This window comes from Hipposideros armiger, unplaced genomic scaffold (assembly GCF_001890085.2).
Source record: "Hipposideros armiger isolate ML-2016 unplaced genomic scaffold, ASM189008v1 scaffold_9, whole genome shotgun sequence".
Classification (NCBI taxonomy): Eukaryota; Metazoa; Chordata; class Mammalia; order Chiroptera; family Hipposideridae; genus Hipposideros; species Hipposideros armiger.
In genome coordinates, this window is record NW_017731359.1 from 144,009 (window position 1) to 161,406 (window position 17,398).

At 40.6% G+C, this 17,398-nt stretch overlaps 1 protein-coding gene across 1 annotated transcript in view; it reads left to right on the forward strand.

The window, feature by feature from the left end:
* Nucleotides 1-17,398, forward strand: part of SF3B3 (splicing factor 3b subunit 3) — a 48,769-nt gene that overhangs the window by 25,135 nt on the left and 6,236 nt on the right. The window contains exons 10-20 of the mRNA XM_019653698.1: nucleotides 2,405-2,477; nucleotides 7,842-7,993; nucleotides 8,303-8,458; nucleotides 9,223-9,378; nucleotides 9,923-10,066; nucleotides 12,639-12,761; nucleotides 13,482-13,636; nucleotides 14,663-14,837; nucleotides 15,586-15,791; nucleotides 15,888-16,044; nucleotides 17,069-17,194. Of these exons, the coding sequence (XP_019509243.1) occupies nucleotides 2,405-2,477; nucleotides 7,842-7,993; nucleotides 8,303-8,458; nucleotides 9,223-9,378; nucleotides 9,923-10,066; nucleotides 12,639-12,761; nucleotides 13,482-13,636; nucleotides 14,663-14,837; nucleotides 15,586-15,791; nucleotides 15,888-16,044; nucleotides 17,069-17,194 (1,623 nt within the window). The remainder of the gene's footprint in view (nucleotides 1-2,404; nucleotides 2,478-7,841; nucleotides 7,994-8,302; nucleotides 8,459-9,222; nucleotides 9,379-9,922; nucleotides 10,067-12,638; nucleotides 12,762-13,481; nucleotides 13,637-14,662; nucleotides 14,838-15,585; nucleotides 15,792-15,887; nucleotides 16,045-17,068; nucleotides 17,195-17,398) is intronic.

A 17,398-nucleotide genomic window follows, 5' to 3' on the forward strand; every position in this document is an offset into this window, starting at 1 on the left:
CGCCGGCGACTCACGGCAGCCCAGCTCCAGGTTGTGCTGTTGCTCAGCATCTTAGCTGTAGAGGGCAGTGTCACTGGCCCTCATATGTGGGATCCGAACTGGGGCCCTCTGGCATCCCAAACCAGCTCTTAACCAACTCGCCACTCGGCCGGCCCTTAAGTCACATTTTTTAATGTCTCTATTTTTGCACCAAAGTGGATGGATCCGAATTTATTTAGTGAATCCTTTATTGGACCTTTTAGGTGATGTGGACTCTCAAAATTATCTTCTTAAGTCCCACATCTTTTCATCTCGGTTCTAGTGTGGATGCCTTTTAGCAAATATCCTGGACTTGATTTTGTTAGTAGTAAAATAAATCTTTATGACAATTCGCTTTCAAAGCTTGGGGTTGGCAGACTGCAGATTCTCATAGAACCATTGCCTGTTTTTGTAGATTTTTATTAGAACACAGCCAAGATGACCTTGGTTTTTAATTCCAGCTCTGCCACTTAATAGCTATTATAAGTTTTTGTTGCCTCTTCTGTAAAAGTGGACCTAATAATGGCACTTGCCTGAAAGGACTGTTGTGTGAATTAGATAAGGTAATGTATGTGAAGCACTTAGCTCAAGATCTGGCACACAATTAACTATTATTAATTAATAAATATTAGCTATTAATATTGCTATTCAGGGAATTGGACAAATTTTTGACTGTCAAAATATTCATCAATCCACCAAATTTTCAATGATCCAAACCCAGTTTAGACCAATAGTTTTTTTTTTTTAAGCTGAGCTATCCTGCTACCTGTTGGCAGCTCAGCGGCTGCTTAGCTCGGGCTGGGAATCGAACTGCTGTTGTTCAGAGCTCAAACTCTTGAGCGAGCTCTTAACCAACTGATCCACTCAGCCGGCCCTAGACCAATAGTTCTTGATTAGTTGCATATTATTCATTGGATTTCATCGAGCATCTCATAAAAGCTAGCACACCTCCAAAAATGCATATATGCATTAATAGAAAGAATTTGTGTACAGTGAAAGAAATAAAGGACCCAATTAAGAATTGCTTTTGAGTCCCCTGCCCCTACCACTTTTTTCTAATTCTACCAAAAAAACAAAATCTTTGTTATATATAAAAACATTTAAAAGTTGTTGCACATTGCTTTGTTCCCGTATGTGTATTTAAACCCTGGTGTCTAGCTAGATTATGGTCTCAGTGGAATAGGGTCACTGTCAGACATACATTTGGTGTAGAATGTAGCATACCTGACATTTCCATGTTATTGATGATGAAGTTTTCCAGGATTCTCCTGTATCATGATCAGGTATTTTTGCTTTTACTAGTAAACTAAGAAAAGGATAATGCCATTCATGAACATACTTGAATTCTTCCTACAAAATGTCGTTACACAGTACAATATATTAAGCTAAATTATTGTCTCTAGGTCATTTACAAAATATTTAATAAAAGATTTATTTTAGAATGGTTTTTGATTTTTAGAAAAATTGCAAGGATAGTACAGAGAGTTCATGTATAACCCACACCCAGTTTCTGTTTCTAGACCGTTTGAGTTCATCTTAGATATTCATCTACTCTGTTGGAGAACCTATAGGACATTCATGGGATTTTTTACTCTGACCTTAAAGAGCATAAAAATTTAGTAGGAAGGACATTTTCTCCAATCACTTTTTAAAAAAAGTATACTAAGAGGTGGTGATTGTGGTTTTTGTGTGAGCTTATTATAGGTGGGAGAGAGAACGGTCAGCCAATAGTATAAGGGAAGATTTTTCCTAAACAATATGGCACTTGTATTGGTACATGAAGAGAGATGGGATTTGGCTGTACGGGAGCTAGGGAAAGAAATGGAATGCTAACTCAGATGGCCTGATTGATTGATTTTCATGTGCTCTTTTTGAGGAAGATGCGGACTTGCCGTACCTAAAGGAAACATAATTTAGGCTGCAACAACTACCTTGCCAGATATTTCATCATTTCTTACTAAAGTCTGCCATGGGTGTTGCCAATACCTCCAGCCTTTTTGGTTCTCATGATCTTTGACTAGATCAGCGGTTCTCAACCTGTGGGTCGCGACCTCTTTGGGGGTCGAACGACCCTTTCACAGGGGTCGCCTAAGATCATCGGAAAACAAAAAGATATTCACATTACGATTCATAACAGTAGCAAAATTATAGTTATAAAGTAGCAACGAAAATAATTTTATGGTTGGGGTCACCACAACATGAGGAACTGTATTAAGGGGTCACGGCATTAGGAAGGTTGAGAACCGCTGAACTAGATGGTTACGTTCTTTTAATCCAGCATGCAGTGTGAGCACTGTCTTTGGGCCCTTATTAGCTACTGTAGCTGTAATCAGGGAGCTGAGCTCCGTGCTCACTAGATCTGTGGTTTCTCTCCTCTTCTGTTCAGGTATCAGAAATGGCTGTCTCTGAACTACCCGGTAACCCCAATGCTGTCTGGACAGTGCGCCGGCACATTGAAGGTAAGCAGCCCTTTCCTAATAGTCAAAATGAGGGTCTGGGTGCTATTGACAATAGAAGGCTTGAAAGGCTGCATTCATAATATTTCTATATCACTTCATCTAGTACCATATACTAGAAAATTTTTTCTGGCCTGATAGGTTTTTGAGACTCTTCCAATTAGGATGCCTTCACCTACTACTTTTTGTACACATGGATAAAGGGTGCATAGGGTGGCTGTTAATATTCAGTACATATACACTTGGATATCATGGAGCTGTCATGTTTGGTGTTCTTTGACTATATTCACCTTTAAGGCACTGGTTCCATCTGTGTACAAGGTATGGTGTGAGGGAAAGTTTTTGCTTTATTTTTCTTTAACCACGTTCTCTCCTGTGCTGAAACTACAGTGAAATTGACCATGTTATTCTAGTCATTAAGAGAGTTAGTAAAGCTTATTAATTAGTCCTGCTTAGTGGGTGTAGTTGTGCTTAAGGAAGCAGGGATTGAGTGAATGGAATTGGGATTTCATAGTGAGTGGAAAAGAAAGGGTGGAGGAAAAAGAGGGAGTCTGAGCTCCTAGATAAAAATGGTCACCTCATCCTGAGATTTTGAAAGCTGTATGAAAATGCATAGTAGCACAACAGCAGGAACGTCTTGTGACAATTGAATTTCAGTCCCTTAGAAATAAAACTCTCAATTCTCATTTTCCCTTTGATTTAGTTTTGGAGTGTAGGTCATTTCTATTCCTGGACCTCATTTCCCTCTTGTTCCCTCAGGAATGTAGGACTGGTGAGTAAGATTACCCTGGCCGGCATACAAAGCTTTTCTAAGAAAACAGCTGGACTTCTTCCTGGTAGTTAGATGTTCTGGTTGTGTGGAACAAATTTAAGGGAGCTGGGAAATGTGTAGGAGGGACACCTCTTTCTGTTACCATACACATTTTGGTGAATTTTGTTTTCATGTAGGCATGGGAGTCAAGTCTGAGTTGAGAAAGATAAAAGGTGAATAGGAATTGCAGTAAGTTCGTTTTAGCTGAGGAGATAATTATTAAATAATTGGTTTTGAAAGATTTCCCCATTGTGTATAATGTAGTCATAAAGAAACTGGTCATTGTTGATGTTCATCTTTAGCTTGGTTGCTGATCGACATTATGGCTCTTGTAAGCATTGCCTAGACTGTTTGAATCAGAAAGATTCTTAGAGATGAAACCTAGTGTGCCCCTCCCCTTGTTTGTTTTACTTCTTAAACTTTGTTTTAAAATAGATTTATAAAAAGGTTGCCCTCATTTTTATGATTAAAGGCAGGAAATCACAGGTGGACTCCCAAGATAGCTCCCCAGGGTAATGGCGATTGAAATCCCTGTCTCCTGAATCCCGGTGCTCATTTGACTAACGCTGCAGTGGGAGTCTGTGGTTCTTGCTGGTTAGTTAGGATCAGTTCTGTGCTCTCTTCCTGCAGTCTTTCGAGTGACCACCATGCACTCAGAGCAATTAAGATAAAGCCCTACTTTCAGAGCACTTGCCATCTAAAGATGACAAGAATACCAAACCGTTGTGTGTTCTGATGTGATGAAAGGCGCAGCATGTTGTCAAGGAGGGGTTAGAGGAGAGGAAACGGGCTTGTTTGAGAATCACCAGAGGCTTTTGGGGCAGCATTTGATAAGTTAGTGATAAGCAGTAATGGTGCATTAATGGTGCATGATGGAACTTGTAGCAGAAAAATTTTCTCCTCTAAATACCAAAAATCTAGGAAAAGACTATCTCGATAAAATTTACTATTAGAAACCATAATTTGGGCTATCACTCACAAAAACAGGTCAGGCTCTCTGTTCATTCTCTTTCCAGATAACCCCAAATGACTATTGAGTGACATCTCACATGTCCACACATGCTGCAGTCTTCCAGGCAATTACTAACCTTGGCTGGTACGTGGTGATGCACACTACCAATACCAAGCCTTTTTTTCTCTTCCACAGGTGGCTGGTGAAGGTGCTGATCACCACAGGTGTGTACCTACTGCTAGGGTCTACCATGGGGGTCTTAGAGTGTACCCAGGGAGAGGGACTTCCACGAAATATTGAGGCTGCCCTGATGGCATCAGAGGGTAACTTTGTAGTTGAACGTCCTTGTGCATTATAATGATGCACACCCACCTGCCTGTATATTAAATGGTCTGAGGCAGGAATCAGCTTGTCTTATTTTCTCACACAGAATGTGGAAACTATGACTGATTGGTTCTTTACTAAGCTGAAAGAACCTGCAGCTACAAAACCTTAGCTTCATATCTCCCTTGGAGCTGTACGTTCCAGGTGTACTAATGGAAAGATCAGGCCCTGGAGAAAGCCCCTCCCCGCCTTTTGAGTATAATCTGAGGCAAGACAAGCACCGAGTAGTCTGAATATAAAACAAGAATGAGATATTGGGGGCTTAAACCACCTGGATGGTCAGTCACTTTATCCTTTGGTGTGGGCTGCTTGTTGAGCCTCAGACACTAAGGTAGGGAAACGAAGAATAAAGCCTTCCCTTGTGGGTGCTTCAGCGCAGTGCTCAGACAGAAGTCCTATTAACTGGGACAAAGATGCGTTCTCATATCCTAATACATTCTTCTCTGAAGAATGAACTAGTGTTCTTTTATATGAAACTTGTAACCCCTGGGAAAGGGCAACATAGGTATTGTTCGTAGCCATTTACTTTGAAGCTTCGTTTTGTTCTGAACTCCAACTTTTAACCTATAACCTTAAGACACAAGAACAACTCATCTGCTGCAGATCCTCCTTGATATGAAAGGGAAAGGGCGGAGGTTACAGTGTGCTTAGTACTCATAGGGTAATGGATATTTTGAGGAAGGTCTGTGATGTTAAGCTGCTTTCAGATACTAGTCATTGCTCTACTGCTTGTTGAACTGCCCAGCAAATGTTGACTCGCCCTGTTTAAGTCCACTGAGCAACTCTTTATTTTTATGTCTAAGCAGCCTTGGGGCAAAGGGAAGAGAAGGACCCAGGCAACTCTCCTTCCTTTCTCCCCCCATTCTCTTTCTTGCATGTAAGTTAAAAGTTGTATGGTCTCTTTTCTGGAAGCCCCTTTTCCTCCCGACTGAAGGAAGAGACCGGAAGTCCTGGCCAGTTAGAGCCCTTTGTTGGTTGGCTTTAATTTGCTCTGGCACAGCATTTAAGGTCTTAGGTTTCAGTAATGAGAACATGGGAAAGGACACAATATTCAAGTCATGTTAAAATTAAGTAATTCCTGTTATTTTTACGTACCAGGAATTTTCCAGTTCAAAACCTCAGAGCTGTCATAAAGCTTCTGAGTTTGGTGTTGTGTGCATACTGACTATGGTTTTGTTGTATGCTATTAAGATACCCACTTCAGCAATATACAGATGATGTATTATAGAATTGTACACTTGAAACCTGTATAATTTTATTAACCAATGTCACCCCAATAAATTTAATTTAAAAAATATCCATTTCAGGGACAACTGTGTCCTTATATTTTATGAATGTGAACAGTATGGTCTTATAAATCCATTTTATAAGGTATCACCAAAGCATTTGATATATGTTGGCTGTTACAACAAAATAATCTGAAAGCAACCGTGTGCTTATCTAGTGTTACTCCTTATGATTTGGAAATTGAACCCTTACTCTGGATTCCTGGTGTAGCTATTAGATTACATTGGGGAAAATCTTGGATCCTTACCTTTCAGCCACCCAGTCAGTACACACATGTATTATTAACTGAAGCAAAAGTTTTGCAAAACATTACTTAACCATTATTATGTGTGAAGCAGTTTCATAAATCTCATGTATTTCCTTATATTTCTGTTTAAAAATGCTGATTGCAACTAAATTGATTTTATGTCCTGCTAATGGGTTAGAACACTACTACTGTAGATTACAGCAATAATATATCTTCACTGGGGTTCCCCCGCCCCCTTTTTTAAAAATAAAGAACACTGATTCTCCTGAACTAATCCAGTAATCTTAATTCAGCTGAACCACCTTTGGAGCATTCAGAACCTAAACTGTCCTTGATGATGGCTTGGGTGGATCAGCCTTGTGGCACTGATCTCTGACAAAGGCTCAGGCACACAGGACTCTACAGCTGCTTCTGCTAAGAGTGAGGTAGCCACTTCCAATTTAGTACCTTGTCCACCTGTCATTCTGTCCTTTGGTTACCTGATTTCTGTGTGAGAGGGACAGAGAGGGGAATCGATACCCACAATTCAAGTGCAAAATAGGAAAAATCTCAACTCTTAAAAAAAAACCATGCTTTTATTGAGCATTTATCAAGCTTTATGCCTAACATTGCAGGATGTGGGATACACACAGAGAAGCTGTTTTATGTTGTAGGGTGGAATATGTGGGAAATAGATGGCCTTTAACTGTGGGATCTGCATGAGAAACTGAGGCTTTGGAGGCTGCCTGTATACCTCGGGTTCCCTGACCTCCTTGAGAATCTCGTTAGTATCTGTTTATCCAACTACATTTCACTAAATGAAAAGCAGATCCTGATACGCTTCCTTATGACCACTGAACAGTTGTATTTTTAAATAATGAATAACTGGAAAGGTCAAGGACAGACAATATAAACAATCCCCCTCCCTACTTCCTGGTTATCTAGTGTTCTTCTATGATTCCTATTGGGACATCCTAGGATTTTCAGTTTCTAACCCTAGAGCGACTTAGCCTCATGGAGGCTTAAATAATCTGTTTTATTCATTAGGTCTTGTGTTCCCACGGAAGCTTTATTCGGAAGAAGCTGGGGACCTTTCCTAGTTACAAGGAATATCTTTTAAGAATAGCCCTGTGATTGGCACCCGGGACAAATAAGTTTAGCTTCAGTATGTACCGGGGGTGCCAAAGAAATTTAGACAAGCGGACACTTTGGTCAACGTTGTTCAAGCAGTAGTTCACCGTAATGAGAAGTGTCTGGACGCTGATGGTAACCACTTGGAGCACCTCTTGTAATGCAGAAATCAAATGTGACTTATTACAATTTTAGTAGTTTTTTCCTTTCTTAAAATGTGTATACATTTTTTGGTACCCCCTGTATATAAATGTATTTCAAAATTTTCTCATGCCTCTGATTCCCTTGCTTTGTCCACTTGCATTTTTCCAGCAAATGTCTTAAGAAAAGACTCGTGTTCAGTTATTAGAGGTGGGCATATCTTCTCAGTGTATTTAGGCATTTAAGGAAGCAAAGCACATCTGTAGGCTCTTATCTTTTGGATCATCCTGTGCTGTTTGTCGCATAACTGTGTGTGAGATGACTACACATACAAGTACCTTGGAAGGTTTCTGAAGAGAAAACTTAGTGTATCTCATTTGGCTTTGTAACTAATGAGTTCTTAGCTAACCTACTCCTTTCCTCTTTCTTTTTCAGATGAGTTTGATGCCTATATCATTGTGTCTTTCGTGAATGCCACACTTGTGTTGTCCATTGGAGAGACTGTGGAAGAAGTGACTGACTCTGGGTTCTTGGGCACCACCCCAACCTTGTCCTGCTCCTTGTTAGGAGATGATGCCTTAGTGCAGGTGAGGATTCTCAGTTGCTTACCCGTTCTCCTTACTCTATTCTTTCTTTGCCCTCATTGTGGTGTAGGCTGCTATGTTAATATTAATGAGCTTTGAACTTCTTTGAAGTGGATGTTGCAGGACGTGAACTTTTTTTACAGTTGACCTTGCCTGGGGCCTATTAACTTCTTTTGTCATTGACCCAACTGGTGCTTCAAATACAGTGGCTCCAGATCTGACAGGAGTGACAAGACAGATCTGATAGGTGTGAGGGTCAGTGGTGAGGGATGAGTCTCATTGCTAAAGTCAGGTTTCCTTGTGGCGTTCCAGGTGTATCCTGATGGCATTCGGCACATACGAGCAGACAAGAGAGTCAATGAGTGGAAGACCCCCGGAAAGAAAACAATTGTGAAATGTGCGGTGAATCAGCGGCAAGTGGTGATTGCCCTGACAGGAGGAGAGCTGGTCTATTTTGAGATGGATCCCGTATGTTACTTTATCAATCTCTGTGGGACTTAGTGTGGGGTCCAGAGGTAAAGATGGGAGTTGAAGTCCAGGTATCTAGGTTATATTCACAAGAAAGAGAATTGGGGAGGGAGTGTCCACAGGCCAGCTTGGCCCTTTCCAGGAGAGCAGGGGGTCGGTAAGTTCATGTCAGTTCTAACTGGAGTTATAAAATCCCATTTTAGCAATGAAGCACTTGCTTCTCCTGCCCTTCACACTCTACTTTTCCACCGAATATTTGCCATAGGTGTAATTTCTGAAATCTGAATCTATTTCAGATTTTTTTTTTGATTTTTCTATATGGAGGGATGTTGAGTATACCTAATTGTCATGTTCTCAGGAAGTCTGTGGATGTAGTCAACTTACATAGTCTAACTCTACCTATGTTGAAATTACTTTGTCTTCAACTTCCATATTTGAACTCGCTTTTACCCAAAGTGCTCTCATGAACACATAAACAGTTTTATATATTCCCATTTCCTGACAGCTAGGTTGGCTTAGAAAATGTGTGGTGCATTGTACTTGGCCAAGGTCTCTTTGATTCTCTTGTCAGTAATTTTGCTTGCTATTAGCCTGTAAAGTTCAGTCTTGGGTCCTCAAGTAGAGAAATGGTTGGTCGTTAATTATAATAAGAGGAATGAGAAGAAAACAAAAAACAAAAAAAAAACCAGTTCCCCTTCCTTCCCCACCCCAGGGTTTGAGGGGGAGTTGGAGTGGTTTGTAACCTCTCTTTTTCACTCCTCTAGTCAGGACAGCTGAACGAGTACACAGAGCGGAAGGAGATGTCAGCAGATGTGGTGTGCATGAGTCTGGCCAATGTGCCTCCTGGGGAGCAGCGGTCCCGTTTCCTGGCGGTGGGGCTTGTGGACAACACTGTCAGAATCATCTCCCTGGACCCCTCAGTGAGTGTCACCCTCCACTTCAGGGTTCTTCCAGTTGGAACCTGAGCACCTGGTGCACTCCTGATATCTGTCTCTGAGACCAACTGGGCTGGACCCTAAAATCTACACCTGCTGCTTTTGGATATCGTAGCAGCACATTTCAGGAGTCTTCTGCAGCGCTTTAAAGATGCTGATCGGGGATTAAATACTTCTTTGGCTTAAGCCTTAACTCTCTTTTATAGTTAAAAAAAAAAAAAATCCCAAGACTTTTTACAGGAAAGGACTTGGACGGGCTCCAGGGCCTTAGATGACTTTTAGGGGAAAGTGCTCTTTGCTTATGAACTTTTACCCTGCTATCCACTTTGACAGAAAGAGGAAAGCATGGTCTTCTGCTGAGCTTATTTTAAGATTCAATTTGACTAGTAACCCACTACCCGTTTAGAACTCGGGTTTTCCCTGTGCACAGAAAGTTGTTCTTCACTCCTTGAATTCGATTTCCCTGGGTAGGTTTTTTCCCCCAGAATTGGCCATTTCCCATGTTTTTTTCTTTTCTCTTCCTGTTTAGGACTGTCTGCAACCTCTGAGCATGCAGGCTCTCCCAGCCCAGCCTGAGTCCTTGTGTATTGTGGAAATGGGTGGGACTGAGAAGCAGGATGAGCTGGGTGAGAGGGGCTCTATTGGCTTCCTATACCTGAATATTGGGCTACAGGTAAGAAATCGAGGCGCATATTGTTGGTGTCAGGCCCTCTGTAGGTTTCATGCACTCCTTTGTTCAACCTGGGCATTTTCTGTGTCCATGGTTGCAGTTAACATTCAGTGGATGGAGCTGCTCTGTGTTCCGCTTTTCTCAGCTCGAATTAGAACAAATAAGGCCTATTTTCATAAAGAGTCTTTGATAAAAATGCTTTGTCACTGCTCTGCATCAGAACTAGGTGGCGTCCTCAGGAGTCACCTGCTGTAGTTCTCACAATATGCTGCTTTTGAAACTAACATGTCACAGTTCATAATGGGCTCCATTAGCAGTAAAGAACCCGTAGGTGTTCCGTGTTGTCAATGCTGCTGAGCTCTTTGGAGCCTGCAAGACTTAAGGATCAGATGGTGTCAGGGTTTTTGACCACATACTTTTCATTTTCCTTAATGATTATTGACTCAAGACATGTACATAATCTAGCCCAGGTGCCTTTTGCTTTTTAATTTTACTTCCTCATATAGAAATTCTCAAACGTGCCCAGAAGTTAGACTAATGCAACGAATCTTCGTGTTCCCATCACCAGTTTGAACCATACCAACTTTGTCTGTTCTTGTTTCATCTATTCCCCCTCTTTTTCCTGGAGAATTTTAAAGCAAATCCACAATGATAAATCATTTCATCAGTAAATACTTGAGAATAGCTTTCACTGATATGTGGGCTTTTTTTTTGTAATTGCACTTCACTTGATTGCACTTCATAGATGTGTTTTTTTTTTCTTTAAAAAATTTTTATTTTTCCGTATTTTTATTATTTTTAAATTAAAAGTTTATTGGGGTGACAATGGTTAGTTAAGTTACATAGGCTTCAAGTGTAATACATATCTATAGATGACATTGTGTTCACCACCCAGAGTCAGTTCTTCCATCACTATGTATTTGATACGTGGGCTTTTTTAAAGGCCTTAATATTAATTGTGCTTAGTAAACTTTAACAATAATTCCTTAATATCTGCTGCCTTCTCCATGTTCCAATTTCCCTTTTTTTCCCCCCAAAAATCTTTACATTTGGTTCTACCCAGGGTCTACATAAAGCAGTGTACAGTTTACATCTGTTCAATCTGTTTCTTTTAATAACTGTCCCATTCCTTTTTTTTATTTTTTATTAATAAACCAGATCATTCGTCTTGTAGAATTTTCCACTTTCTGGATTTGGCAGTCATTTCTTTGTATGTTTAATGTTCCGCTAGCCTCTGTGTTTTCTTCAGACTAGTGGGTAGATCTGGACCATGCTGTTCATTAAAAATACAACTCAAGCCACATATGTAATTAAACTTTTCCAACAGCTATAAAAAAGGAACAGATGAAATTAATTTTAATGTTTTATTTAATCCAGTATTTAAAATGTCATTTCAATTTGTAATCAGTGTAAAAATTAGTAAGATTTATTTTTTTTCTTTTGGACTAAGTCTTTGAAATCTGGTATTTTGTATTTTATGCCTAACAACACATCTCAAATCTGATTAGCCACATGTAGCTTGCTTACTGTAGTATTGGGTAGCACAGACTTAGCGGTTGATTAGATTTGGATTTAATTTTTTTGTGTGTTTGTGGGGGAGACAAGAATATTTTGTGGTGCTAATTTACATCACATCAGGAGGTGTATAATATGTGGTTGACCCAATTTCGGTGATGTTAAAATGTTTTTATCTAAATTATCTGTTTTAAAGCTCCGTATCAACAGCACTGATACACATTATCTAGGTTCATTATATCATTAGGAGCTGGGAAATGATTTTCTATTTCATACTTCATTTAATTAGCTGGAACTTTTCTCTAAAGACAAAATTTTCTTTGTATATTTGCTCACCCTAAAGTATAATTTATATAGGGAAAGGATAAATCATATTTTTCCCTTTACTCACCTATTTTCAGAGTAAGGAGTTGGTGCCATAGCAATATCCAATGAGGACCGATGAAGTGGGTTTTTTTTTTTTTTTAAATAACATGAACTTGCAGATTTTCATATATTTGTGCTTGAAACTACTGCAGTCTTCCCCCCACGCCTACCCCCTTGGATGCTAAATTGCTTCATTTTCAATAAGTGTGAGTTCCCTTTTGAAAGTGGCTCATTCGTCCTTTTAACATGACTTCATTATCTTTGGGGGCTTTCTTCCCTCTTGAATAACAAAGTACCCCAGACACATCTGGAACATTTTTGCCCCCGACCTGAATTAGTCGTTTCCTTAGGAATCTTGTTATTTGTTAGGGGAAATAGTATTTAGAGACCACAATAGGCCTGGTTGTTTTTAACTGTGCATATATTTAAAATTTTTTAATTATAATGAATTTAACATAAAAGTTTGTTTTTGGAATATATGGTGAAAAATAAGTGCTTTTCACTTAGTAAAATGTTCAGTAACTATTCAAGTAAGTTAGTGATTTAGTGAGAGAATGAATGAATGGCTGGCTGATTATTAGGATATTCTTTAAACCAAGTCATTTCCTTCCATCTGATCTGAACTTGCTATATAAAGTGGCCAAGGGAACTTTCATTATGGGTAGGCTTAATCCACTCCTTTCCTTTTTATTAGAATGGTGTGCTTCTGAGAACTGTCTTAGATCCTGTCACTGGGGATCTGTCTGACACCCGCACTAGGTATCTGGGGTCCCGTCCTGTGAAACTCTTCCGTGTCCGGATGCAAGGCCAGGAAGCAGTAAGTAATGAAGAGGGCCGGCAGCATGTTTGGATGTTAATGGCATCAGCTGAGATAAATCCCCTTGGTATATTATATGCTTTATTTTCATTAATTCACCAGTATGTAGTTAGCTTGACATTAGCTCTACCTTGGTTATTTTGTTTTCTCCATTTGGGAAGTCTTGGGTTCCTTAATCCAGAGCTTCTTAACTGGGGTTCATGGCATTGTGCCATGGTTTGGTTATAGGTAAGTTGGGATATTGATCCATTCCGCCCTCAGGCTGGGCAAATGGAGCAGACTGAGAGTTAGTGGGATACCTCTCATCTAGGGTGCCACTTACCCTTGAACAACCTTGTATCAATATCATGGTTTACTATGTAATGTGAAAGAGGTTTTTTATAGCTAAGAATATTAGTGTTTCTGGGTACTGGGCTAGTTGTTCACTTGTTACTGCATTTAATCCTTGCAACTATCCCACTTTGTGACAGTATTCCCATTTCACACACGTGAAAACAGGCTCAGAGAGATTGAATGATTAGTCTAGCTCATATGGCTGGTAGTGTATACTTTAAGCAAATAGTAAGTCATACTGCCTCTTCTCTAGGCCTTTTTCTTAAGGGAAAAGGTTTTAGGTTTCTAAAATTCGTTAGAATATTCTGCAGTCTGAAATTTGGGGATAGGGTATTTGCTCAGTGAGTTTTTCCCAAGCTTATTGGAGGTGTTTTTTTCTTTCTTCAGGTGTTGGCCATGTCAAGCCGCTCATGGTTGAGCTATTCTTACCAATCTCGTTTCCACCTCACCCCCCTGTCTTATGAGACCCTGGAATTTGCATCTGGCTTTGCCTCTGAACAGTGTCCTGAGGGCATTGTGGCCATTTCCACCAATACCCTGAGGTGAGAGTCCCGCAGTTGAAGCCCAGCAGGAAGCCTTTTTGCCAATGGCTTGGACTGGCAAAGAGCCAGCTCTTTATCATGGGGCTAGTGTGTTGCAATTGAAACCTTCATTTGGCTCAGGATTTAACTACCTGGTAGCCAAGTTTCGGTGTTTGGAATTTTAGCTTCTGTTTAGACTTCCATGGCCAAGTTTTAATACTTAGCAGTACTGTTCAGTCATCTTGAGATTTAAGGTTCTTGTTATCCAGGGCTGTGCCCTTAGTTTAGTTTTAGAGCAGGATCACGCATAACCTTTTCTCACTCTGCCTTATCATGTGCAGTGTTGCATCTTAAATTTAACTTCAGTATTAAAATTACTTAGGCTGACGGACTATAGTTTATTTATACTGATAATGTTGGCGTGAGCACTATTTATATTGCAAGCTGGACAGTAACCTGTTCAGTTTAACTTTCTCAAGTTTCTGTTGTTTTTCTTTTTAAATATTTTAATGCCACCCTTGTTGATGTCCTGGTTATAACTATTGACTTTTCACAATGGATTCATGGATTTCATAAAACTTAGGTGATTTTTCGTTCAAGAGGGCATTTACTTTATTTCATGAAACACCATCAGCACAGATAACATATGTTCAGGAATTGCAGTACTTCACAATAAATTAGGAATTGGTGCTCTTTATTTCAGGGTTTGTCAGTAAGAAAGAGGAAATTTTAACTTTGCATTATCACATTATCATTGGAGTGGTAAAAAATTCCTTTGAGGGTTTTAATGTGGGTTTCACCTGAGGGAAACTAGAATTGTCATGAACCAATGGTGGGCTGTCGCTGAAGTAGAGGGCCCTTTCTAATCTAATCTCCTTGTCTCCTGTGCAGAATCCTCTATATCAGACGTTTGTAGTTCCCTGTTGCCTAATGACAATATTAGAGCTTTTGGGATTGATGTGTTTTCTATGACTGCTCATGGACCATTTTAACACCAGTTTCTAGGTTCTGAGTTAGTGACCTATTAACTCCCTTTCCTTTTGACAGGATTTTGGCATTAGAGAAGCTAGGTGCGGTCTTTAATCAAGTAGCCTTTCCACTGCAGTACACACCCAGGAAATTTGTCATCCACCCTGAGAGTAACAACCTTATCATCATTGAGACTGACCACAATGCCTACACCGAGGCTACAAAAGCTCAGAGGAAGCAGCAGATGGCAGAGGTAATGACACTGACCTTTAGGACACAATTAAAAGGTGTTCGTGTGAAACTGTGTTGAAATGTTTAAAACCCTGTAATTGTTGAGTGTTCTTTGTTATATTTAAAGATCCAGGTTCTTTTCAGGTCCTTCAGGCAAAGCCCTTTTCCAAAGTCCGTGGTTTTACAGGCTTGCTTGTGACTCAGGACTAATACACTGACCTGGGTTTATCCAGTATTTAGCTCCCTCTCTGGAACAGTTCTTCAGTCCTTGAGCTCCCAAAACCGTCTCTTATGTTTCCTGGATTCAGGCCCAAAGGAGATAGCTTTCGTATTTTCCACAACTACCTACTTCCAGAAATCATTTCCTAGCCAAAAAACAAGTAACCGCAACCATGTAAAGCTATATCTGGTCTGGAAGAGAGGAGACAAATAGTGTTAGCAAGGGAGATCAGATGGGCTAGGTAGAAAAACGGTGTTTTCATTTTTATGGTTCTCAGATGACGAGTCCGCTGTTCACCATAGCTGGTGTTAGTTCCTTTTTGCATTTAAAAAAAGTACCTGTTTTCCCCTTTAGTGATCTTCCCTCTTCCCCTTGTCTGTGTACCTCTCCTTTTAATCTTCGTTTTGGGAAAATCTGATTTTGGTTGACAGACTTTGCTACTTTAATATGTTATGAGCTGCCCCTAGAGGAGTTCTTGCTACTTATCCATACTTCTCACCCAGCACCCACTTCTGAACTCACCAACTCTCACTTGGTTTTTTGGATTTAGGAAATGGTGGAAGCAGCAGGGGAGGATGAGCGGGAGCTAGCTGCAGAGATGGCAGCAGCATTCCTCAATGAAAACCTCCCTGAGTCCATTTTTGGAGCTCCTAAGGCTGGCAATGGGCAGTGGGCCTCTGTGATCCGAGTGATGAATCCTATTCAGGGTAACACACTGGACCTTGTTCAGCTGGAACAGAACGAGGCTGCTTTTAGGTAAGGAGTCCAAGACAGCCAGGGTTTTTGGAGACTGGAATGGGAATTCTTTGGGCTGTGACTCACGTCTGACTCCTGCTTTTTTTCTCTATGCAGTGTGGCCGTTTGCAGGTTCTCCAACACGGGTGATGATTGGTATGTGCTGGTGGGTGTGGCCAAAGACCTGATACTGAATCCCCGATCTGTAGCAGGGGGCTTTGTCTATACCTACAAGCTTGTGAACAGTGGGGAGAAACTGGAGTTTTTGCACAAGGTAGGAATCACTGGATCTTAGGTTGTCCTACTAGACACTCCCACTTTTGCTTAAGTTAGGGGTCAGGTCTTTTGATGACCATTTTGGGAACCAAGTCATTGATTCTGATCCATCTTTTGGTGGCACATGGAACATGCTACTGGCGCTTGCATGCTCCAGTGAAACTGGGCCAGTGAATCCCACAGAAAGCCTGTGCGCTGACCACAATAGAGGAATAGGTGCACACTGAATTGGCCCCTTGTTTACTAGTCTTATTAAGCAGGCAGCAATTTGTGATCAAAATTCAACAGTTTAAAGGATTGGTGTTCTCTGGGGAGTTACTATTGTTTATGGGTTACAGAGTTTTGTTTTGGAAAGATGAAAAGTTCTGCGGTTGGATGATAGTGATGGTTGCATAACAATGTGAATATACCTGATGCTGCTGAATTGTATACTTTAAAATGGTTTAAATGGTAATTTGTGTGTTGTGTGTATTTCACCGCAGTTTTAGAACTATAATGACAATATTCGTGTTCTCTCCTCTACACAGATAGTACATGAATGTGGCTTCTCCTGCCCTCCCACAAGGGGAGTGTTTTTTAGGAAATAATTATTTCACAGATGCTTCTTTGTGCTAAGCTCATTGTGTCTCCCTTACAATTAGGATGGCACTTGTCACTAGCACTCCTTTCACATTCCTCCACAAATTATAGTCACTTCTCAGATATAGAGGCTTCACTATTAATGGCGCCAGTTGAATTATCATGGGCTCTGAGTGTTCATCAGGCACCAGGACTTCTTTTAACTTGTGGCATTGATCCACTTGCTGGGTGAAATAAATGCAGCGTGTGGGACCTGTTCACCCAAACACACTGTTTTATAGAAACTATATTATGTGTGGTTTATTTCTCTGGTGAGCAAAAGATGATTACTCGCTATCTATCTTCCTGACAGATGTCTGTCGAAGGCATTTTGGGTTCGGGGGGTGAGGCTAGCATATGGCTGTGTGTTCTCATAGCTGCAGCATCTACTTTTCCCTTCACAGACTCCAGTGGAAGAGGTCCCTGCGGCCATTGCTCCATTCCAGGGTAGGGTGTTGATTGGTGTGGGGAAGCTTCTGCGAGTCTATGACCTGGGGAAGAAGAAGTTGCTCCGGAAATGTGAGAACAAGGTAAATATGATGGTAGAAGGCCCAAGATCTAGCTAGTGAGGAAGGAGAAAATATTGGTAGGGTTGTGGTCAGTTAATTGTGAAAATCAGGTCTTTATTAGGACCTTGTTTTAGTCATTGAATTCCAGGTTCAGAGTTCGTCCCTACAGAATTGAGAAGGGCAGGAGGAGATGGGCTTCTTGACCTCTTTAACCTAAGAACCAGA